The sequence below is a fragment of the Ixodes scapularis genome, unplaced genomic scaffold (genome assembly GCF_016920785.2).
Source record: "Ixodes scapularis isolate PalLabHiFi unplaced genomic scaffold, ASM1692078v2 PGA_scaffold4__175_contigs__length_147842914, whole genome shotgun sequence".
In the NCBI taxonomy this organism is placed as follows: Eukaryota; Metazoa; Arthropoda; class Arachnida; order Ixodida; family Ixodidae; genus Ixodes; species Ixodes scapularis.
Genome location: NW_024609879.1, coordinates 457,888 through 483,224, shown reverse-complemented (window position 1 = coordinate 483,224; position 25,337 = coordinate 457,888). Strand labels below are relative to the sequence as shown.

At 49.1% G+C, this 25,337-nt stretch overlaps 1 protein-coding gene across 1 annotated transcript in view; it reads left to right on the top strand.

Moving 5' to 3' along the window:
* Window positions 1–25,337, top strand: part of LOC8037225 (E3 ubiquitin-protein ligase UBR2) — a 122,157-nt gene that overhangs the window by 84,061 nt on the left and 12,759 nt on the right. Inside the window, exons 16-22 of the mRNA XM_029991547.3 lie at window positions 603–752; window positions 4,151–4,332; window positions 6,907–7,187; window positions 10,846–11,030; window positions 11,990–12,400; window positions 17,455–17,577; window positions 23,348–23,562. Of these exons, the coding sequence (XP_029847407.2) occupies window positions 603–752; window positions 4,151–4,332; window positions 6,907–7,187; window positions 10,846–11,030; window positions 11,990–12,400; window positions 17,455–17,577; window positions 23,348–23,562 (1,547 nt within the window). The remainder of the gene's footprint in view (window positions 1–602; window positions 753–4,150; window positions 4,333–6,906; window positions 7,188–10,845; window positions 11,031–11,989; window positions 12,401–17,454; window positions 17,578–23,347; window positions 23,563–25,337) is intronic.

Here is a 25,337-nt window from a genome sequence, read left to right as displayed (position 1 = left end):
TCAAGTAGCTTCAAGTACGTCAAAACTTCTACCAACCTGGTACTCACGTGACTTCTTAGAGTGCAGCTCTTGGGTGCCCGTCTCCGGGTTGAGCGGCGTTGGCATCAGCGTAACCGTGCATTGCATTAGAGGATGTTTCCCATAATGATGTCACACGTCACGTCACATGTGACATCACGAGGGTAAACTTTTCTCGCTGAATTTGGCGAGAAATTTTCCTGCTAAATTTAGTGGAAAAGCTTTCCGCCAAACTTAGCGAAACATTTTACCGCCAAATTTGGCGGGAAAACTTTACCCTCCTGACGTCACATGTGACGTCGCGCTAAATTTAGCGTAAAAATTTTGCAGAGATTTTACCGCTAAATATAGCTGGAAATTTAACATTACGTCACCTCAACACCAATTCAGTTTCCCCACTAAATTTACGGGGAAAATTTGCAGTAGAATTCACCTCGAGCTGGTTTTTTTCAAGCCTTCCTTCAGCCTCCCTTTAAGGTTGAGGTCAAAAGGCTCGATCACAATGCATTCAGGCGAGATGTCGTTTTGTTCACTATCCGCTGCGCCAACAAGTTGCGGGAGGCTGAGCGAAGCGTGGGGCGCAGGAGGCGGGGGAGCTGGACGTGGCCGCTGCGGAGGCCCCCTCGGCATCTCGCCACACCTGCATCCTGTGCCGGGAGGACGAGGAGCTCTCGGTCGGAGGGAGGACTCTGGTGCTGTCTGCGTTTGTGCAGCGCTCGACTGTGCTCTCCAAGGTGAACCTCCCAGCTGCCCCACTCAAACGCTGGGGAGCCAGACGGCCTGAGCCACTTCGGCTCCTTTTTTTTCTAATGTGCTGGGTGTCTACCAACCTGGAAATCCTATCTTGAACACCCGAGTGTAGGGACAAAGGGTGTTCAAGATGTTGAAAGTTCACCAGATTGCCATGTATCTTGTTATTTCTATCTACCTGAAATTGTCAGGGAATTTTGAAGCTTCTGGAAAGGCCTGGGAATCGCCAGGCAATTTAAGTGGCACTCGCGCTTCAGGAACAGCAGAACATCGCTGGAAGACGAAGAGCCGTAGGGCGACTTTATCCGACCTCTCCTTGACTTTGGTGATGTTCTGCCATTCTTGAGGCACGAGTGCCACTCAAAACACCTCACACACCTCACTTTTTTTTTACATAAGCCTTCTAGATCATTTTAGAGGTCTCTCTTTTATGTTTGTCGAGCTTGATGTAAAATTGATGTTCGTTCTCGCTTTGGTTTGCAGTGTATGGAAATATCGCCATCATGCTCATGCATGTGGTCAAACAAACTAGTGTAGCGCAGCTCCAAATGTTGACAGAGCGACGCCCTTTGGTATAACAAGACACGAAGGTTCTTTGAGTGCTGCGCGCGCATCACTGTATTGCCCTCACTTTTTACGCTACAAAATCAATCCCGGCACTTTTTGATCACCCCTGGTACAACCGTAATTGTTTTTCACCCGTGAGCACTGTCCCAATAGTGGAGCCAGTAGAACTAAGCGTGAGTGCTATTGAAATGCTACTATAGAGTATCGACCAAACTCAGGCAAATGGCCCAGATGGCATATCTCCTTTGTGTGCTTAAGCGCTCATCCGATTTCACTCTATCTTTATTTAATTTAGGCAAAGTCACGTTCTGTGGGTCTTTTGCCAAACGACTGGAAGACCACTCTCATAGTCCCTATTTACAAAGGTGGTTCTAGGAAAGATGTCGAAAACTACAGGCCTATTTTATTAACCTCCATCTCATGCAAGGTCATAGAACATATTTTATACACTGAAATAATAAATCATGTGACAAAAAACAATTATCTAAAGAACAGCACGGTTTCCATAAAGGCTTATCTTGCACCACGCAACTTGTTGAATTTTATCATGACTTGTCATCTGATGTTGATGGGGGAGGCCAAACAGACTATATTCCTAGATTTTCGCGAGGCTTTCGATACCGCTTCGCATTCACTTCTGCTCAATGAACTTACCATGTTAAATATAGACTTGACGGTACTAAGATGGATCGAAAATTATTTGCTAGAGCGTTGTCAGTGTGTATTAGTAAATGGTAAAAGTTTGGCATACGTTAATGTCACATCAAAAGTCTTACAGGGCTCTGTCTCAGGGCCGCTTTTGTTCTTAATATATATCAATGATATTTCCTTGGGTATTACATCTTGTGTTCGGTTGTTTGCCAATGATTGCGTGTTGTACAGAAAAATTAGTAACAAAGATGATGCCACCTAGTTGCAAATAGATTTAGAATCCATTACTATGTGGTGCTCTACATGGGAAATGGCTTTAAATCCCAAAAAGTGTGTGCATTTATGTTTTACTAAAAAGAAGAAGAAAATTGAAACCCACTATTATATAAATAACAATATAGTAAAGAAGGACTCTTGAGTATAAATACTTCGGGGGCACGATATCAACTAACTGTTCATAGAATTCACATGTGGATAACGTGATTGTAAAGGCTAGCAGGGCACTGAACTTCATTCAACGAAGCCTAAAATGTTCACTCCCTAACAGGAAACCGCGTATTTAACATGTGTTAGGCCGATTTTGGAATATGCCTGTGCCGTCTGGAACCCGTACAAACTAGAAAAAATGCAAAATAGAGCTGCTAGGTTTGTTTTGGGACGGTACGGGCGGAGAGACAGCTGTACTCAAATGAAGACTGAACTAAATTGGGAACCTCTCAGCGCGCCGTAAAAAATTGTGTTTAAAGTTTCTGTTTCTGATATTTAAAAATAAAACTGGAATTAACTGTGAAACTTATTTAAAAGAACCATATTATATTTCTAAACGGAACGATCATGCTTTCAAAATTGGAGAGTACCACGCTAAGACGAGCATCTATGCCAACTCTTTTTTTGTTAAAACGATACAAGAGTGGAATGGGCTGTCGGAGCTGCAAGTGTGCAGTGAAAATGAAGATGTGTTTTTTTCACCATTGTAACCCCCTGCTGTAATGCCCTCGGGCACTGCGGGGTAATCTCTGAATAAACAATAAAGAAAAACCCTCTCCTTTTTCTTTTTTGTAATAACCGGGGAATTTAATAGAAATATTTGGGGGAAACTTAGAAAAGCCAGGGAATTTGAAGGATGCACTTTGGTAGGCATCCTGATGCGGGACGGAGATGCACTGGGCAGTGTCTCCTCGCTAGGTGTGCGAGCACTTTGCGTAAATAAGGTTTATAATTCCTTTTGTTGAATGTCGAAGGCCCTTTATGGCTATCCTAGCACGACGTGCCAACCGCAGCTGCTTTCACTCGCTTGCGAGCTCAGAGATTGGGAAAAGAAAATCTAGAAAAAGTAGTGTGGCTCTTTGGGCCTTAGAGTGAAGGAAAATTGCCAAGATTCTTTTACAGCGGAGCTGTTAAGGGCTAGTTTTTGCAGTTTGGTGTCCGTGGACAAATCAATCTCGACAGAAAACTGTGGACAGCTACCACCATCTGTAAGCGACGGTGGCATCCAGACAACCAGCTTGCCGGTTGTCTGGTTGCTGCCGTCGCTCATAGTTCGTGGCAACCTTTGCAGCCTTTCCACTTTGGTTTCACCGGACTGTAAAGGCTGAATTTCTCTAGGCGTCGTCCTAGACGTCGTCCTTGAGGTCGTCCTAGACGTCGTCCTTAAGGTCGTCCTTGGCATCATTCTTGAGGTCGTCTAGACGTCGTCCCTGAGGTCATCCTAGGCGTCATCCTCAAGGTCGTCCTAGAAATCGTCCTTAAGGTTGTTTTTGAGATCATCCTAAACGTTGTCCTTGAGGTCGTCCTAGGAGTTGTCCTTAACGTCGTCCTTGAAGTCGTCCTAGACGTCGTCCCTGAGGTCATCCTAGGCGTCGTCCTTGAGGTCGCCCTAGACGTCGTCCCTGAGGTCGTCCTAGGCATTGTCCTCGAGGTCGTCCTAGGCGTCATCCTCGAGGTCATGCTTGAGGTCGTTCTGGACGTCGTCCTTGAGGTCGTGCAAGAAGTCGTCCTTGAGGTCATCCCACCATAGTACAGCTTCGCTGGTCTTCCTTCTTCACCAGAGTGGAAAGGCTTAAAGTTTTTTTCTGGTAGAGTGGTTGTTTGAGCTTTGTTGGCGGCAGAGCCACTCGGAAATGTGTGGCCGTCCTAGCGCACCGGTGTTATTGCACCTTCGCAGGACCGGTCTCGGGTGCCACCAACCGGGGAGGACGAGGAGGGTAGGCAGGAGGAGGTGGTCCCCGTGCCGGCAGACCTGCGCTATGGGGCCCACACGAGCACGTGCGGCCACGTCATGCACAGCCGCTGCTGGCAGAAGTTCTTCGAGTCGGTACTCACCAAGGAGCGCCGCAGGCCCGCAAGGTACGGGCCTTTCTTTAAGAGCTTGGGAAAGTCGAGCCGTCGTGCTCGGAGTGACAGACCACGAGAAAAAACACTGGGAAATTCTTCGGTGAGGGTCAGTGCAATAATCCCCCGGCCAGAGTTAATAAAGAAATCTGCAAAAGGAATTGCTGCACTGTGAATCTTTAATTGTAAATGGAAATGATGAGCACTTTAATATTTAAAATATTTTATAATTCCCCTGACCCCTAGTAAAACTGCATTGGTAATCAAGTATCGCGAATCCTGTTCAAAATGGAAAAGAACAAAGAAAAAAAAAGTGGTTTCCATTTATTTCTTTGTTTTAAGTACCCTCAGGGCCAGAGGCGTTCCAGAGGGCAGTAAGGTGATGAGATAAAAACACTCGGAAACAAGGTTCCGTCGCTGATGGTGACGATGTGCTCCGGAAGGTCGCTTCAATATGCAGTGGCATCTGGAAGGGCTGAATATGCCGCTGAGCTGCATTTGGACCGTGCTCTTTCTCAGGGATGATCAGACCTGTTAAAAAAAGTGACTGGCGTAAGGTTGGGTTGGAATAAATTTTGTGCAAAAGACAAATGCTACTCCAGTGAAGTGGACATCTGCACTAGTTGGTAGTCTAACATATTGAGCTAGTAGTGCACAAAGTAGAGAGAAGAATGGCACAGAAAAAAGCATCTGTGGGTATTGTAGAGTCAGCTGGATTTCGGGGAAGCTAGAGCCCCAGCTACGCTCCCGACGAGGTCACTGGCTTGTCCTGTCTGCCACATACCTCCGTGCCATGGTTACCAAGTACAGTGGCACTTGCACTGCTCACGTCAACCTTCACCGCCTCTGAGCGCGCGTCAAGCTCCACCACTTTGCACCGGAGTGCTAGGAGCAGCGGCTGCCAGGGGGTAGCGCTTCGGTTAGGCTCGGAGATTACGCTACCTTCCTTGATCTGGACTGTAGCTTAACCTCTGGTATTAAGAAGCGGTGTTCAGAAGATATGCTTGGTTTTGGTGGCATTTTACGAAAATTATATTGGGGCTAAATACTAAACTACCGAGTGCAAAAGAGGGAGGGCCTTTGTCCCAACTGACGCGTTGCTCTACGATTCATTTTTCAACCATCTTTTATATCTATCGTAGATGGACCTTACTCTGACCAGAGCTTTGTTTTTAAAAAAATGAAAGCTCCGTGTTAATAAACTGAATGTAAGAGTGCAAACAAGATGGTGAATATTAAGCCTGACAAAAGCCCCGAAACTGCTGGTAAAAATGATACATACATTAAAAGGTAAACAAAAATTACTCTTATTACGCTAAAAGGACCTTCTAGTGTACCGTAATATTGCGAAAGATGCCCCACCCCCAAAAAAAGCCCCCCATTTTCGGCACGACTTCTTATTTTTCCGAAAACGCCGAAAGATAGCCCGCTCCTAGTTATTGCGGGGCCTCGTTCAATGGGGACCTTGGCAGAAATGGTGGAACTTAGCCACGGCTGTGGATGAGCAATCATTGCTGACTGGGGAGCATGTCTTTGGTGCATTGCGCCAGCTTGCAATAGCAAGTTTCGCGGATCTCAAAATCTAAAACTAGCATTTTTTCAACTTCTTTTTAATCGTGCACTAAGAGTTAGCACACTCCTTGTTTTTACCCGATTTGCTTTTGATTTTACTCGGGCTATCTGTCGGGATATTACGATACGTGTTCGTATTACTAGCAGTCTCGGGGTTTTGTCGAGCATCCCTTTGTGACCACTCATATTACAAAACTTGATAATATTGTCCAGTATCAGAGAAGACACCTTCGTCATTATCGAAGATAAACTTTTTTAAAGATGTGATTTTTCTTTTAATTTTTGAGCGATGTGGTAAGGGGTCTTGGCATCTGCTTCAAAAGCGTCAGTGACTGCTCCGAGCCAATGTTTTGCCTGCTATGGAAGCTGCTCCAAAAGTTCTAATGCTCCTTCCATCACTGACAAACAAACCGAGTCTTTTTTTTTTTTCGGATATAGTCGAGTGTTGAGGCCGAAGATAGAGAGAGAGCATTCGCCCTAAACCCGAGCAAGTGTAAACGCGCACTTGGCGTTATGGTCGTGTTTTGGCCGCACAAGGACGGGAAGTGCATCGCCGCCGGTCATCTCGTTTAGGAACGCCGTTCCAGGAGCATTTCGGGTACAAAAGTAACCAGAGGGGCGGGCATATGCCTCCTGGCCACCCCAGGTGCGTACAAAGAAGTTTCCTTGCTTTTTACGAAACGTTTTTGTCACCCACATGGGGCGACGGCTTGAGCGATTGCGCTAGGACGCCTGGAATGCATCTTGTTTGCCTGATCCCGAAAAGTGCTCTCTCGGTTTCCGTCCGACGACGTTGTGCAAACATTGCTGGCCACGGTTCTGGCGGTGTCGCAGGAGCGGTGGTGGATGTCGGAGACACGTGTTCCGCAGCAGGTCGCCATCCGGCTTGATAGTCTGCAGAAGGTCCTATCGCAACGACAGCGACACTTCTGTGACAGCTTTGGATGCACGGGCGGAATAGGACGCTAAACAGACGATTTGGAGGCTTTCGCAGGAAAGCTCCCCTCGAATGTGCAGGTACGGCCGGCACATCAGCTTCAACGTGGAGAAGCGGGAGTTCCTGTGCCCGCTGTGTGAGTGCCTGAGCAACACGGTGGTGCCCCTGCTGCCCCCCGTGTGCGCCCTGGTGCCGCCCCGGTGCCTGGAGAGGGCGGCCCAGGTGCAGGCCCGGGGAAGGGACGACGCCTGCTTCGAGGCCTGGCTCGAAGGAGCACGGGCAGCCCTGCAGGGCGCCGGGCTCCAACAGACCGCCGTGCAGGGCGCTCCAGTCGTCACGACGGAGGGACCCTCGAGCGACGGTGGGTGGCTGCATGCACCCCACAAAATCCTAGTTTTACCTGTCCCAGTGGATGGAGAAAGAAATGATTACTTGAAGCAGTTTACATCCTCCAATTTTTTCCAGTAGGAGCGGAGTGGGTGTTCCTTTGTACTCTTTTCTGGGGGGGCTTGCAAAAGGGTCTCTATCTCGATGAAACTGCGACCTTCAGACAGATGGCAGCAACTGTTTGCACCCGTTTCCGTACGCCCTAAGTGATAGCGGGGCACTTAGCCACCATGCTCTCTCTCCGTTGCCCCTCGCACAACTATGTCGTCTACAACAAGCACTGATCTCTATTAATGTAGGCCGAATCGCAGATCGAAAGTCTGTCAATGGCGACATCGGCGGCCATTGCTCGACACCGGGCAATGAACGCAAATCTATGGGAGAAACGCGCAAAAGTGGGAATATTCAAGCTTCTACGCGGTGCTCGAAGGCGAGTATTTTATGATGTGCTGCGATCATTATATCGGGTGTTTGGAGATCGAATCGGTATTTGTCGACCTTTCGAATGTCTGAAAAAATTGCGGTGGCTTAGCTCGGCTATGCCAGGATATACGTAGCGTGAGCTTATGTGCACAAAATGACAGGCGCTATCAAGCGGCTCCGGTGCAGCGTCAGACTTTGCTACTGCGCAACGGAGGCGCACAGCTGGGCACGCGGCGGTGCCAGTGCGTCTGCCGCGGCTATGGCGTCACCCCTCTGGAATGCGCAGACTGGTGCGGCGGAGGCTCCGGCGTGCCAGCTGTGCGCCGTGTGACGTCACTGCTTCTCGCGCATGCGCAGCACGGCTTATTGTGCAAGCCACGCGAAACTGCTCAACCTCGGCCAGTATAGCTTACGCTACAAATATATCAGGTATGCCACCACTGACTGTGCGGGCGTCGCTTGCTTCAATTGCTAAATAAACGACACTTTGAACAAATGAACTACACTCTGAGTTTGTCACAAAAGCCCTCACTGCAGTTCAAAACAAAGGCTTGCACCAGAAATACTCTGTACAAGCGTTTGAAATGATCCGAATGCCCCTACTAAATGCATCCTAACTTATCCTCTACTATGCCCTAGTGCTGGGCAATTAATTGATTGGCTAACACCGGTTAATCAATTAGTGCTTTAATGTCGATTAACTTTTTTAACCGGTTCATTGGTCAAATTCTGACGAACCAAAAAAAGTAAAAATGAAGCGCTTTCACCACGCAGAAGTGGTGGGTATACCTGTATGAAGGGCAAAGTTTAGGTGAAATTTTAACGAAAAGCAAACTGCTAGGGGCGACAAGTCCAGACAAGCGCGGAATATTACACGCGTTCCGGCCACTTCAATGCTGTGCGGGTGTGGGTTTAATGCCGCTGAGACTATTGTGAACTATCAAAGGAGGTCACTTTCGCTGGAAAATGTCAACAAACCCCTTTGCCTCATGCAGATGAAGTGCGAGTGTTTTTGAAGTGTTGTCAACTACACATCAAGGTTGGTTCATAATCAAAATTGTATACTGCGCCATTAATTGCATAATCAGCAAAGGCAAAAGAAAAAAAGTAAATTCGACGTTCTAAAAATTTTATGCGTTGAAATGAACGAAACTGATTGATTTATTAATGAATCGATTAATGGGTGGTGATTAATCGGGTTAAATTTTTAATCGAAGCCTAGCCCTATTAAGCTCCGGTAACTTGGAGGTTACGAACGACTCCACATTGACTCTTGGCAACCCGTGTCTCATTAAATCACATCACAGTTTACACCCAACCCTCGACCCTCAACCCCGAGTAAATACGGTAGTAATTCTTGAAAGAGACATTTGGTAATGTTTGTTTGTCACAATCTTGGGCAATTAGCAGAGGCTCATGAAGATTTCAATGGGAGGTTAAACTACTTTTTTACGTCGATATATCAGATTATTTTTGCGATCCCCCGTGAATTTAATATATCCATAAGTAGGGCCGTATTAGCTTCTAAATACCATATTTACTCGCGTATAACCCGCCCTATTTATGAAAAAAACGTGACGGTTTGCTTTTCCGCGGAGCATGCAGAGTGCCAATCACCGCGATTGGCAGCATGATACCAGCTGTTTACAGGATAGAGATAACGTCTTTGCGCAAAGATACCATCTGTGAAGGTTGCATTTGTATGGAGAGTCGTGTTCGTGATCTAGTTATTCGCTTTGTTATCTATGCGCAACGTGATGATTGGCTGTATATGTGCTTTGCGGGAAAGTACACGCAAGGGCCTTGTTCATAAATAGTGCGGGTTATACTAGAGTAAATACGGTATATGGCGGAGCCTAGAGATCTGTAGATAAAAAGGAAAGAAACGAGGAAAAACTAACTAGAAATTGCTTTCATAGGGAGGGAACCTATTGGGATGTCTTTCCAATATGTTTTGAAATCGTTTCTCGAAATCATTTATTTTACGTGCCCTTTATGTTCTCATCCTTGGTGGCATGAAACACCTCGCTCCGCTCATGCTTTGCACAGCACGCACGCCAAATCCTGCCCTTGCGGATCGGAGGTCTCTGCGATGGGGGATGGCAGGGGCACTGCATTCTCCCCTGGCTTGCCGAGGCAAAATTTGGATGCTGCAGAGACTACCCTATCTTTTTCCTGCTTATGGAATTGCGCAATGTTTTCCAACCAGCGCCATCGCGACGGTGGACGACATTAGTTGCCTTTCTTTATTCCATGAGGAGATGACTCCAGTGCAGGGCGCATCCAGCCACTCAAGACCCGCAAAACCCATCCGTGCCGAGGCTCTCGCATTTTTATGTAATGAAGCGCATTCCCCATGCTCGTACCTCTTAATTACAGAGATCCTTAATTACGGAGATGGAAGAAAGAAATCACTTAGGGGTGCCAGAAGTTGGGGATGTAGAGGCTGACAGGCAGGTGATGGCAAAGGCGGGGTGCAAGAAGCCACCTGTAGCCACACGGGGAGGAAAAGTTGGGCTAGAAGAGGCGAGCAACTCGGAATGGACGATGGGCGCATTGAGGTTTGCATGCCGGAGATGCTACCTAAAGAGAGCTGCCGAGCGGAGAATAAAAAAATGATACACGCTGACAGAGATCAGGGTCTGGAGCACATACTGCACAAACCACACTTGGTTCCTCAATATTTTCTTCCTTAGTGGTTCCTCGAGATCCTTTTAAGCTCGCTTTCCTAGACCAAATAGTTTGACAAGATAGTCCAAAAAAAATGGTTTAAATCACTCAAAACGTATCATATACTTTGTATAGAATGTAAATCCCTACAACACCTAAGCACTCCTTATGAGTTGCAAATGCAGAAGCATGAATGTCGTTCTTCTGCTCGCTCAGTTCGTCTGCAGCGTACTGGCGTGGATGGCCACATTTCGCTACTGCCGAGGTTGCCGAGTGCGCACTCTCATGAAGCGGCCGCTAATGGCTAGCTAGGAGCCGTTTTGCTCAGCCAATGAGAAAATGGGCATTCCTTTTGCAATTTTAGCGGTTAGACGCCGCCGGCTCCTCCCCATGGGATAGTGGATGCTTTCGCATTAAAATCTCTTCTTCTGGATTGAAAGCGACAGGGGACCCGTCCAAGGGTCCGTGCTAGATTCGCTTGGTCGGTCAGGCTAGCGGTCCAAGTGCGGCAAACCGTGGACGTGCTTCTGTCCCCACAGACAAGCCGCTGCCCCGGCTGGCGGGCCCTTCCCTGCGTGAGGTGTGTGAGGCGCTCCCTGCAGAGGCGGCCGAGCACCTGTGCCAGCTGTACGCCTGCTACGAGGAGCCCCAGGGGCCGGCTGCCATAGAGTTCTCAGCCAGCCTGGTCGAGATGCTCAAGCTCTTCTCCCAGGCTTGCTACACGGTGAGCTCCAAACACCAGTCGAGGTGGCACGAGGGAAACGAGGGAATCCCACGCCGGGAAACGACAAAATATTTCACGAAATGTGCACTGAGCACGTTCGGTGGTCTTTTATCGTGTAAAGTTTTAAGTCGTAGTTCCCTTCCTGTAAACAATGAGAGGAACAAACTTGCCAGAAGTAAACGTCGGGCACGTTTGCAGACAGAGTTAGCCAAGTTATTCATTTGTGGTGCCCTCTCCCAACCGTTGCTGCGAGCAGACGTCGGTGCCTGTTGTCCGCTTGCTGTGCACATCGGGAGATGACGCCACCAGTCTCTCGAGCATGAAGGCACCTTCTTTCAAACTCTTTTTTATAGCGGTGCCACTGCCGGCGCACGGTGTGCGGACGGTTTGACTGCTACACAAGGATGTGCCCATTTATTTTGAGGGCTCTCATTGTCTGAAGGAACTTGGAGGAAATTGGCTTAGAGTGCAAAGAATCCTTCTTTAGTTTTTACATTGTCAACTGTTAGTGGCCCGTCCCCTAATTTTGCAACGTAAAGGTAAAAAAATTGTAAAAAATTTAAGCATTTGCGTGCTTTTGAGTTGAGGTGAATACCCCTCGATGGCTTTCAGCGGATTTGATTTTGCTGTGGCGCATCTTGCCTAATCTTAGATTTTTTATGGGTTATTGTTTCTGATCTTTAGTATCGCGATTTGCAAAATCCAATTACTCGAGAAATCGTCGCAAACAATCGAATAAAATGCAGACACATTGCGACCTTAAAATTATTTATACATCGACAAAGTATCGATACTAAATCGACGCATCATTTCAATATCGGATCACCGTTGATGCATGATTGGCGCAACGTCAATCGATCGCCATATCGTCAAATGAGCGGCACAGCTGATGCTGTCTCGACGTCAATATTTTTGTTTCTAGACTAAGTAGCAGCAGTGCAAGGTATGGGTGCATCCAGGTGGGGCTGGACGCCCACCCGAACGCGGAGGACGACCGGGTGCCGGCCCAGGTGTGGTGGTCGTGCGCCTACACGATTCACGGCACGGAGTGGCTGCTGCGGGGGCGGCCCCTGCTGGGCGACCTGTCCTCCCGCCGCTTGCACTGCCTGGAGGCCCTGGTGCGCACGGCCGTGGCCTCGCTGCGCGTCTGCTCCGGGGAGGCCCTGCACAGCCACTGCCTGCGGCTGCTGGGCCACGCCTTCCCCGCTCCGGGCACCGCCTCCTGCGTCCTGGATGTGGATGCCTTCGGGCTCCTGGTGGGCCTCTGCCTGTCGGCCCCCTCGCTGTTCTCCAGCGGGATGCCGCTGCCACTGGGCGGGGCGCTGGATGCCCACGTGCTCCGGCTCGTCCTCTGCCTGCACCTCGTCCAGGTGCGTGGGGCCGCCCGTGCCTCCCTGTGGTGAATGATGTTGATTGGGGCGAAGCTCTGGTGGTGCTTGTCTGCGTGGACGCTGAGCCGCAGCATGCCGAGCCTTTCGTTCGTTTTCATCCATGTCAGAAAGAGAATGCATGGTATGGAACGTGGTTATATATGCATTTGAGCATTTGACTGCAGCGCCCTCTCGTTGAGCCAATGCATGCAACGTTGAGCCAATGCATGCAAAGTTTAACGCGATTATATACGCATTTGACCGCAGCGCCCTTTCCTATATAGACATTGAGCAGCTACATGCAACGTTTCATCCACGACATCCCCAGCTCTTGAGTTACTACCACATCTCGGAGCCCCCTACTCGTCCCGCAGTTGTGGCCGAGTGGTTAAGGCGATGGACTAGAAATCCATTGGGGTCTCCCCGCACAGGTTCGAAACGTGCCAACTGCGCAAACATTTTTTTTTCTTTTTTGCCCTACACGAGCACGTGAGCACGCACACCAGCAAGATCGATGTGAGCACAGACGCCGGACGGACAAGGCTAGACCCTAAGGAACTTCGCTCCTAATAAATAAAAAAGTTTTAGAGTCATTGGCTAAAAAAAAGGAAAAAAGGAGTCCCGCATCATAAGCGCAACATTTCTCCCTCGCGCATTTCCATTTGATCTTTCTCTTGGTCTTTTCCTTTCTTGCTCTTTTTGCATTTTTGCTTCCCAGTTTTTCTGTTTCATCTTACGAGTGTTGCTTGTTCATAATTTTGTTGCGGTGGCTTAGAAATACACGCCCCAAGGCACTGCCAGTGAGTGTCCATTTGGAGTGTTGGGGGGGTTTCATTCTCATTGTGCGCCACTGGTGCAATGAAAATTGAGTGCCTATCTTATCTCGAAACTCCATCCGAAGTATTTTCCAGTTATGACTTCAAGTAACGAGGGTTTCCTGTAGCTAACTTTTTAATTGTTCGTTTAAGGCCCAATGTGTAAAGTGGGAAGTTATAGAGCACATTGGGAAGCACCAAGTAAAGGTGTTTGCTAGACGATACGAGCGCTTCATTTTTTGCCTAATAAGAAAGCCCGCAAAATATTTTAAAAAAATGCAGCGTGACAACGTTCCCATGCATCCCGCTTGTAGCACTCTTAGACATGCTCCGAAGGAACTAAATTCACCTTATCGTCTGCTTTCCGAGACGGAAAGCAGACGATAAGGTGAGCGAGGAGGTAAGGAGTGCTTTAGGCCCCGAAAATAGGCGCAACTTCCCGCTGGCACAAATGATACGGCATTTTCCTCCACAGAACGAGGAGCTGAGTTGATTAGAAAGTAAGGTGGTAACGTTAATCATTATTTGAGCCCTCTTGGCCACAATAGTTAGTGACCTGGGCCAAAGCTGCAGGGGCAACTGCAGAGGCTGCCTCTAGGGCACAGCTGCCTCCCTCATTGGCTGTGGGGCTGTCACCGACTCCGCCGCAACCCGTCAGTTTCGACGCGTTCCAGTTGTGGCTGTTGGTCAGGATATGGGAACTTGGATTATGAGTGCCCGTGATCGGCGTGGGTTCCGCACGAGGCCCCTTTCTTAACGACATTGGGCTCGCAAACCCCAACAAGGGTCCTGAAGGGTGACGGCTCTTGCCCGTGTAGCACTTGCTTTAGGCCTGCCTCTGGTGCACCTGTGTTCTGATGGCGTCTAGAGCGGTTTACAGAGAATCTTCAAGGACAGCCATTTCAAGAGGTTGATGTTTCTGAGCTGCCAACTGAATAAATCCCCATTGTTGAATCGCTCACCCATTGCACTGACTGAGGGTAATGCACGGATGAGCAGCAGTGACGAATCTCACGCTCTCTTGAAAACTTTTCAAAGGCCGCAGGCGTTAGCTGGAAACGTAGTCCGAAGTTGCCGAATAACAGCCGTGGAAGTTGCCGATGTCGTGGCTCTCACATGGACAACCACGAGGAGCAGGTGTCCTTTCATTGGGCCTGCAAAAACAGCAGAGATGTATGCGTCCAGGTCCATGCAGGCTCAGACTTGACGCCCAACGTCTTTGTCGATTGCAAGTCACCAGAAATGGTTTCATTGAAATGGTGCCTTTGTGTGCAGAGTGGAGTAGAGCTTCAGAGCATGCTAACTATGGAATGACCACTCTTGAGCCTCAAATGTTGCATCCTTGTTCTGCTCTGCCTCTTCCTTCTTTTATGGAGAAAATGTTTTGAGGCAGCCTTCTTTGCTGCTTGGAGACAGAATGGGGTTTTACGGCATCATATGAGCAATCGGTTGAGCTGTGAGCGGTGATTTCCATCCAAGTCCAAACCGGAACTGATAAGAGCGTAGGAAACAGCACGCAAAACAGACGAGGACGAAATATCACACGTGATGAGCGCTGCGCTCATTACGTGTGCTTCTTCTTTTTCGTCGTCCGTTTTTTGCGCTGTTTCCTACGATGAATTCCCACCGACGCTCCCAAGTATCCATTCTTCTATGATAGCTGGACAGGTTGGCCCCATCTACGAGCGACGGCGGCAACCAGACTGGTTGTGTGCTCGCCGGCGTCGCTTATAGATGGCGGTAGCTTTCCAGGTAGGTCTGTGTCGACAGGCGTTTGATGCCGGACACGATCCTGGGGAACCTAGCCCTTAAAGGGGCCCTGCAATTACTTTTTTACTGGCTTTTAATTTGCACCGAACCTGGGCGCACTGAACGTACTAACTTCGTGAAACTTTTCTTTTCTCGAAATTCTCTTTATTTTAAAAGTTATAGGCAAATTAAAATTACAAAAACAAGCAAAAAATAACCTCCCTCATGACGTCCTTGGTTGCTTGAGAATGGCCGTCAACTAGAGTAGAATGAGTGAGCTTATTGAGCGCTCAAGGCTGCCGCACTCCGTGTCGACGGCGCGAGAGGGCGCCATTAAAGCGTGTTCTGGATAGGCTGTATGCAGCGGGCGGCCAGAGCGGCTCTCATTGCATTTGCTGCGCTATTAAATACTAATTCGGCATGACACTTCATTGGCCACAAACGACAGCAAACACGGGGTAAAGACCAGCTCAGAATGGCAGCTAATTTGCGCTGCCCGTCCGCCAAATGGCAAAGTCGCCAGCCAAGCCCGCGCCGAAAGCCTTCGGATTGCTCGGAACCAGTCGGATCCTCGAGCCGGTTTACGACCGCAGCGCCGCCGCGTACATCCGGGACCTTTCAGTGTCGGCGCCAGATCCCACTACTCCTTTCTAGGATGCGCCGCCTTTTCGTCCGCTTGGTGGAAAAGGCGACGGGTCATTCCTTGTTTCCGTACTTTATGGAAAAAGTCGACGGGTCATTCCTTGTTTCCGTACTTTATGAACTGCATTCGTTTCTTTTTTGATCTAAAATACTAAACAAAAACTACTTTTTATAAATAATTGAAACGGTTCGCGGCACTTATATTTCGTATTATGTAAAAAAAAAAGCTTTTAGCTGCTCTGACCAGTAGTAAGCCCAGGACCAAAGACGTCACATTTCGCGCGCTTTCGGTACCGTGGATCGCCCCCGTCGGTGGAGGAGGTTTTTGCGTCGTCCGGTTAAAATATGACACACTGATATTTAGTTACTTTCTCCATGCCCGCTGGCTTGCTCGAACCCCAAGAGACATGGAAACCGCAAAAAAGCTAGACGCTTAAATATGATTGCAGGGTCCCTTTAACAGCTCCGCTGTAAAAAATAATAATTTGTAAAATGAGCACACAGGATAGTGCAATGCTAGAGGTACAGCCGGCTGAACTCATAACAAGCCGAGGTGTTCCTGATATCGCGATTGTTTCGTTTTTGCCGGCGGTGGAATGCTTTGGTTCGATTATAAGTCGACCCCCCACTTCAGATTTTCAAAAATTGAAAAAAGGGTCGACCTACATTCGTGTAAATACGGTAGATGCTACATTGGTCGAACTACTGACAAGTATGACCATGTTCTGTGGTCTCACAAACTTCTTTTGCATCGTATGCTGCCGGCGGGGCCCTCGACTGACAAACACTCGGGAAGTGTCCGGTCTTCTTCCATTTCTGGCACTGAGCCTTTTTCACTTTGCAGTTCACTGCACTTGCCACGTGACTTGCCGACCCGGAACGGTACGAATGGCGCTTTGACACCTCCTCCTTTACTTTTTTTTAACTTTTAGTAACATATTGCCCGGCCCCCTCGGCTGCAAACTCGTTCAGGTAGGTTGGAACGAGCTTCTTCGTAACGAGTTGCCATCGATACAGCCTTTCCAAGTGTTAGCGGTCCCCCTCCCCGAACAGGAGACCTAGTCTGTTGGACGAAACGCCCGACATGAGCTGGTCCCGAATCAGAACGTCGGCTGTGCTTCTGTACTTGGATTTCACGGCTCTCCCACGCAAACTCCTGTCTTATGTTTCCGTCGATTCGCCTACCCGCTGCGCCCCCTACTTGAGCCGGTGTCGTTCCACAGGCACGTTGGTAGTGGCTGCAAGAATTCGCCTCATGAGCGCACACATGGCAGAAAACTGATCCACCGCCTGCTTACCTTTCTCCTTCGGTGTCGTCTCGGGTAATGGCTTTGCCGACGTGACGTCGTGCCGTCCCTTCGAGAGAACCAACTCATTTTCGCCGGAAGAGGAGCGTCGGGAGTCTCGGTTCCCACTGCGACCACGGAATGAATGGCTGAGCCGGGATTTGCGCAAATGGGGCCTAAATTGGGAGTTTATGGCGGCTGATCAGAAGTTAACCTCATCGCCATTGTGGTATCCTGGCAGCTTTTGTAGCCTCCTGGATTTAGGAACAAGAACGACCAGTCCTCCTTATATCGATGGCATATATATAGCCGACACAGATGCCCAATGCTGGCGATACCACACATTTGCTCGTGTGCCAGAACTTGTACGACCAACCACTCCGGTTTTTGTAAGGTCATTTGTTGCCACTTGGGGAATACTTTGGATGCATGGGTGGGACACTAAACATGCCAGTTGGAAATGCAGGTGCCATAGTCATATTATTTCTGAAAGAACAAAGAATTATCTTGTAAGGGGGGGAGCTGCAAGGCGCTCAGAATGGAGACCCGTCTCTGCTCGCAGGTAGTGCTGACGGTGGAGGTTCCCCAGGAGGACGGCATGGACACGGAGCCCTCCCAGGAGGACCCGGGGCTGCTCCGCTTCTGCACCGAGGTCCTCCAGGCTGCCGGAAAGAGTACCGCCCAGGTGGGTCCCTCTGCTCGTAGATGTCTACCAACCCGAAAAACCGGGCTCCGGAAAAGTCTGGGAAGTCTTTATGCCAGTAGACCGTTTTAGGATATTGCCAGTCTTGTGCAATAATACGTCAACATGTGCTCCAACGAGCACGGGCGCTCTTTCTACCGAGGAAGCACAATCCTGTCAGTTCTATTGAGCTGCAAAAAAGTCAAATTGGACGTTTGGTGTTTACACAGCGTAAGGTTGGTCTGCCTGGATGGGGCTACACTGGTTTACACTGTAGATGAGCAATTTTGCCAGTGCAGTACGACCACTAACCCGGGGTCTTTGACGTGCTCGCGCAGTAGTGATACACGAGCGCACGCCGGTACGATGCTCATCTAGATTGGAAGGGGCGGGGGTGGGGCTCGAACCCAGGATCCCTGGGTTCTGTAGCGCGAGCTTTTGCTCCACGCACGTCGAGCTGGGTGTGCGCTTTAGCCCACTCGGCCACCGATCCCCCCTATTGAGCTGCACTGATCTAGATTGGCCTCTCCCAAACTTCTTTTGTTTCTATTGTGGCTTATGTTTTTACAGCAGAGCTGTTAAGAGTTAGTTTCCCCAGGATCATGTCCACCAGCAAAGATATGATGACACCAAACTCGCGACAGCTACCGCCATCTCTGAGCTACGATGGCAACCAGACAACCAGTTGGTTGCCACCGTTGCTCATAGGTGGCGGTAACTGCCCAGAGTTCGGTGTCATCATCTACGAGTGACGGCGCCCTTTGTAGCAGCGCGAATGGTTTCGCAACTGCTGCGAGTCCGCTATCGCCTCAAGTTTCACTTCGTCGAGTGCTTCAGATTTCCTTACAAAAGAAGAGCAGACTGCTCGTCTGGAAAGCCACCGCCGAGAACAGAAGCTACAGCTCTGCTGCTCTTCCTTCTTCACCAGAGTGGAAAGGCTGAAAGTTCTTGCCCCAAGTTCGTTCTAAGGCGCTTCTTTTCTCTCCCACGTTTCGTTCTCGGAATCCTCGAACCCAGTTTCCTACTACTTGGGGCCAGTTATTTCTAGAATGGTGGATTGGCATTGGTCGGGGATCCTTCTTCCTCCGAGCAACAGCAAAAGATGCGAGTGCTGCGTAATGTCTGTTGTGGACGACGTGATCGGCTTGCCGAATCTGCCGGGAGGCCAGCATTTTGGGGGAATACAAAGGTCCAACTCGAATCTTGTTGAAAAGTGCATACCGAGACCAGCCTCCCCTCTTGTCCTCGTTGTGTCCTTAGATGGACTGTTCCCGCGTGTGGCTTTTTCTGGCTTCACGAGGCGAGAGGGCGTCTTTTGAGCTTCCCCGCTTCCTCCAAAAGGAACTGTTTCTATGGGCTATCGCTGCATGGCAGTTGGGTTAATTTTTGCCGCTCGGCTGAGAATGTTTTTAGGTTTGAACTGGAGATGCCATCGGTTATAGTGGTGTCTTCAAACGGGAGCTACACTTGGAACACGTTCCGTTTCCTTAGGAGTCGCTCGGGGAAGTTTGATAGAGTAGTGAGGAAATTTGAACGCATCATTTTGGTAAACACCTCGGGCTCGCAGATAACGGATACGGAGAAACCTCGTCTATATATTTGTCGGAGGTCCGCGATAAAACAATTTTATAGTCCGGGAAAACATAACGAGGCTTAGACCCAGAGGTTGAAGTACATGGATTAGATGGTAAGCAACTCTCGCGTGGCAGTTTCAAGCAGACGTTGACGGTTGCAGAGAGCTATCGTATTGCACTCAAGAGGACAAAGCTCGAGGACGGCCAGTGGGCAGAAGGAAGATGACATCGGCAGTTCCCACACTCGATGGCGTCCAACATGTTTCTATCGATAACTGTTAGCGGGGTTCGGTGCTTTATCGGAACATAAAATCATTCTTAACACCGCGGAGTGGGCTGTCTCTAAAAAACGGGGTATCTCCCTCGACGTCACGGTATAACAGCCGGCAGAGTTTCCGTACTGATGGAGCTGACGCTGCCCCGCGTTGTCTTACCGCGATGGTGCAAATTAAGCGACAAATCCCGACGCGCATGCATCACGCCGGTGGAACTAGCCCAACCAAAGGAGTCGCTGACAGCTGAACACCTGCCCCTGAGACGGGAAGCTGACCGTGGCAAGAGCCTCTTCTGGGCCCAGTCGGAGGCGGTTCAAGAGGCAGGAAACGTGACGGAGAGCGGAACGAGACGGGATGTTGCTGCCAGGTGGCTTGTCCTTGCACCAGATGCACCACCTTTTGGGCACAAAGACGCTTGCGATCTCTTGCAACGAGAGAACTATCTCTGGGGTGACCCTGGAGCTGCATTTGACTAAGCTTTTCTGGTAGTTGTGAAATCTGGGGGAGCAGTGTCGTACGTTTTTCCAGCTAGAATGGCAAAAAAAAATATACCGTAATATCCCGAGTCATCGCCCATCCCCGAGCCATCGCCCACCCCATTTGTTGGGCCAATATCGATTTCCGAAAAAACACCGAGTCATCGCCCACCCCTTCAAATACGCAGAGTCCGCCCGCGAACACTCATCCTACCCGAATGACGCGGCCGCGAACCTTACAGTTGGAGGACGTCCGTGACAAAGTAAAACGAAGGAGGGAAAGACACTTCTTTTTGTTTACGCATTTTCTCCGTGAGCGACCCCAAAGTGGTCGTGTACCCGTGCGAAAACAAAACGATGGAGATAACAAAATAAGAGTTTGTTAACGTAACCGCGGAGTGTTAGGTCAAAGTCTGTCTCCTCCGAAGTAAGGTCACCGCGAACCCGCTCCTTCTTCCCGCCCGTCGCGACCGCTGTTGTGCAATATTTTAGGCAAAGCCAAAGCGTAAATAAAGCTTTGCTGGAACGTCCTACACAGACGTTTGCAGAGCGTCCCAACCGTGCATTGATAGCCCGCCGTGCACGGACGCACGTATGTATGCACCAAACAACAAAGTTGCGCAAGAGCTTGCAATTGACAAGGCGCCCGACTTGGCCCGACGCCAAAGTATTTGCCAACGCGACCACCGGCTTTCCCGCTTTCCCAGCATTGCTCTTGGTCGCTTCTTTGGTCCGCTCGCTCGCTCGTTGCGCCTGGTCGGTTTTTCTATTTTCTTGTACTTTTCTTTCTTTTTTTTTTTTTTTTACTAACTAGGAGAACATAATGGTGACATTCTTTCACGGAACAAACGTTCGTGCTATATGCAGATCGGCGGTGTTTCTAGCGCGTAAGCAAGCAACGGACTTCGCCATAGTAAAATATTCTTTCGTGAGCATTTTTTTTTTCTATAAAACAATCAAACTAAATCGAGTTTTGAGTTTGATGTATCTCTTTTGCATCAGCGCTAGATACGCAGAGAAAAACAGGCGGTTTTTTCCGCTTTTTTTCAAGTGTTTGTGCTTACCCACCGAGACATGGCCCACCCCACTTTTTTAACGAATTTCAGGCAGTTGGGGGGTGGGCGATGACTCGGGATATTACGGTATATATATACGAGACTGCAAAGTGTTCCACCCGATAGATGGTGCCAGTGCGCATCTGGCGGTTGTGAGCAGTTGCGAGTAATCAGAATCTACGCCTCAGCTGTCGCTAGCGTGCTTTTCTAAATTGAAGCACACAGTCAAAAACTCCAGTACTGCATTTCTACGGCGAAAAGTGGCTTTTCTCTGCACTTGATTATGACAGCAAATATTACGAATAATTAGAACGTAGTAAATAGTTTGGACCATTTCTGAATTGCATAGATGAAATATTGTTGAGTTACAGTGTTTTTTTTGTCAAATTCATGTCATTATACACGGTGCTAAAAGACCTTCCTACGTGCATTTATGCGCACTGTTGGTCACTATTAGCACCTACATGGCGCTTTTCTGCACGGGGATTTGTACTGAGTGAACAAAGGACAAACCAAGGGAGACAGCAAGAACTACTCAGTAGCACTGGATCAGTAACTCCCTGTGCCTGAAGACAAAATGAAGGCCAAGTTAATGCACTGTCACAACCGTTTGCAACAAAATAGCGGCTATAGCGAAGCAATCACCATTTCCGTTTGCTCTCTTTCAATCTGTTCTTTTTCCTGCAGATATAGCGAAAAGAAATTCTTCGATAATTTCAACAAATCATCAAATTCTGAAAGTTTACTGAGTCGCAGACCACTGCACTTTGCTGCCACAGCCGAGCAGCCAGCCAAAACGAGCACAGACGTGCTGCAACGGCCGGCGGCGGCCGCCTCTGCATCCTAGGCTGCTTCCTGCTCCTAACGGCTTTTTCGCATGGCACACGGAGAAGCCATTGTGGCATGCCGATAAAGTGTTTGGAGCGCTAGCGACAACGTACCTGTGACGAACCGACGGAGACAACAAAAAGAACCTAGGCTTGAGAGAGGGAGCAACTCCAACAGACCATTTGCTAAATCCCCCAAGCCCCCGGCCCGCACTCGAGGAATCATGGGAACGGTGTTCCTTCAATTCCCTAGCGATAGCTAATTTCGACCGAGTCCATGGTTACACGGTTTTGAGTGTAATTCGAAGTCACCCTGAACAAGCGTCGTACAGAGCCCGAGGACCTGTCATATCACTTTTAAAATTTCTCGTGAATGTCGGCGTTTCGATACTGTGCATGTTGTCCACCCTTCAATCTGGCTGAGCTGCAGAAATCTCTAAACGTGAAATACTCATTTTTCCTATCAACATAGACGCGTGGATGTTCTTGGGCATTGGCAGCTTCCTATTCTGGAGCTCAAAGTAAGATAGTTTTACCCAGTCTTGAGTAGTAACGCGTTACTGGTAACGCGTTACTGTAACTTCATTACTTTTTGGTAACTTATAACTGTAACGAGTTACTTTTTAAAAATGTAACTTGTAACTGTAGTTCTATTACTTTTTCTAAGGTAACGAATAAAGTAACGATGTTACTTTTGTCGTGACTTTCCAGTTTTTTTATGAATGATATGTCATTGAACGAGTACAATGTAGCTATTCCTTGCACTTCCCAAATTGTCTTTTCCGACATTTTGAGTGGCAAGTTGGCCTTGCACAAACTTGTGAATACGTTCTTTCTTGTGAGTCACGACCCGAACACAACCCGAAAACGCCTCTGGACAGCCGCCAGCTGTCCAGAGGCGTTTTTGTCGACAAGTGTCTTGTACCGGACACAATCCCCAGGAACCTAGCCCTTAACAGCTCCGCTGTAAAAGAGTGAAAATCCGAGCTAGGCTTTCTGGCTCATCAATAATGGACGCTAATCATAGGGCAAGACTGCAAACAGTCTCCGTCACATCTATCCTGTGCAGGACTTTTGCTGTTAGAATACTTGACAAACAACATCCTTTCCTCGTCACAGCATGGATATAGGCCAAATAGGAGCTGTGAAACTGCCCTGGCGACCATCACAAACTTAATCAGTGATGCATTGGATGTAGAGACCTTATCCAGTTGGACTACACCTTGAGAAGCTTGCTGGGGCAGGTGTATGCGGCTCCCTGCTTGGCTGGATTGTGCATTTCCTCATTGGGGTCGTTTTTCACGACTCCTCATCTGACGACATTGGTATGTCTTCGGTGTTGGGACCCACGCTATTGTCAGTATATGTCAATGCCTACGGCACAACCGTACTGGCCCGCAAAGACTCGCCTTTATCCAGCTCTTCGAGATCACCTGACAAAGATGGTGGATTGGTCCTTTGCCAACCGCCTAAGATTCAGTTACGAGCACAAACCCCACATGGGTGATAGCGCCTGTATAGTTTTTTTCTGAAAGTTCCTTTTAAAAGCGGCTTACCCTTGGCCAGGTGGACGGGCGCTTCCTGGAAGCGGTGCGGGGGGGCCTGCGCCCGTTCCTGCGTTGCAGCACCATCCTGCTGCACTTCCTGAGCAGCCGGCCGGCCCCAGAGGCCTTGTGCCAGGCAGGGGGCGACACCTGGGACGCCCTGTGCTCCTTCCTGTCCCTCGACCCCCGCCTGGCCCTGGTCGTGGGACACCCCGCCCTCGCCCGGCTGGCCACCACGTGAGTCCGTATTCCCTGTAGCCGGTTAACGTCTTGGAAATTTACACAAATTGCCCACGAATCGAACAATGGCAAGCTCCGAAACTTTGGCATCTGGTCAGGATCACCGGTGTTACTTTTCGGCAGAGACTGGGCGTATGGCAATTCATGCCTTATTTTTGCAGCAAAAAAACATTCTGCACCACCCCCAAAAGAGAACCCACCCCTAATTCTTGGCACAATATTCAATTTTTTTCAAAAACACCTAAAGATAAGCCACTTCTAGTAATTGCAGTACCCTGGTCAGTGGCGAGAGATAAGGAAACATTGCTGACGGGGCAGGACAGCCATCCTTGGTTCATTGCCCCTGTGATTACAAGTTTGGCAGGTAGCAAAATGTAAAGCATTTCTTTAAAATTTTTTCCATGGCACGCCAAAAGTTAGTTTACTAGTTATTTTCACCCGATATGCCTTTGATTTTAGGTGGGCTACCTCTGGGGATATTATGGTAAACATCTTTTATGGATGCCCAATAAATACTTTTTTGCGTCGACGTTTCCCGACTGCAGTTATTTATTTATTTATTTGGTACCTACCTTGCCCGGCGGGCGTTACAGTAGGGTGTACGGAAATGATTAAACGAAAGCGAACATAGCCGAGCGAGCAACAAGAAACAAAAATTGTACGGGAGAAACCTGGCAATATATATTACAATAATATGAGAACACAATCAACAGCAAGCGCAGGTCGAACAAAGTAAACCGTATGGGAGCCGCCCGCTCCACTTTTCTGATTAGGCCCTGTGGCCGCGGGAAAAGCACTCCGAGCTGTCCAACTGCGAGCCGGAGCGCCCCGTTTCGTGCCTCGGAGGGGTGGCCATCTTGCCTGCTTACCCTCGCATCGCATGCCTCCCCCCCGTGCCCCCCCACCTTGCGGGGCGACGCGAAACGTCCCCTGGCGGTTGGACCTCCTTGGGTCCGAGGCTGAGGCCGCCAGCAGAGAGAGAAAAAGAGGGAGGGGGGCCTTGGCGCCCTGCTCGAGGGGACTGCTTGCGGGGACATCCAGCTGTTCGGACATGTGGCCCGACCCTCCCCGACAGTTCACCTCCGCGCCCGCTCTCGGGAAGGCACGACAAGGTCTGTTCCTTCCTTGTCGCCCTTAGCGTGTTTCTTATTGCATATGATTAACACGTAAAATAAACGCCTGATTATCCCTTGCCTTCGGCGCGTCCGTGTGCTTCCTTTTGAGAGTCCCGGCTAACGCTTGCAGCCGACAGTCGAACCCGCCGCAGCGTTTAGCACGATACGCTGCAGAGTGGTAGGTTGAGTGGTCGGCCTCTTTGCTGGACGCCTTCACCCCTTTGAGACCTCCACAACCGTCAAAACAGACTACAATAACATGATTTCATCCAAAAAGAATAGAAAATCAGGAAGATCTACAAGTGAGTCGGACAGTACGTTCCAGTCATTCGTTGTTTGGGGTACAGATTACTATTTTAGACTGTCAGTACGTGGGGAAAATTCTCGGGTCTTTTTTTTATTGCTAGTCCGAAGAGAAACCTAATGAGGTGCCAATCGGTATCTCGATTTATGTAATTTACGTTGGAGCGGACGCTGGGAAATTCTTGGGTATGGAACCCTCTTGTGCTGCGACGTGAAAGTAAATTGGTGGACGCAACAAATAGTTTAACAGAAATCTGAAACGGACATGCCTCGTTGTTGCCCGCAAACATGAGGAGCGGTACAGAGGTGCCCGCCCCTCCCCGGTGGCTCACTCTAATACTTAGCACGTTTCAC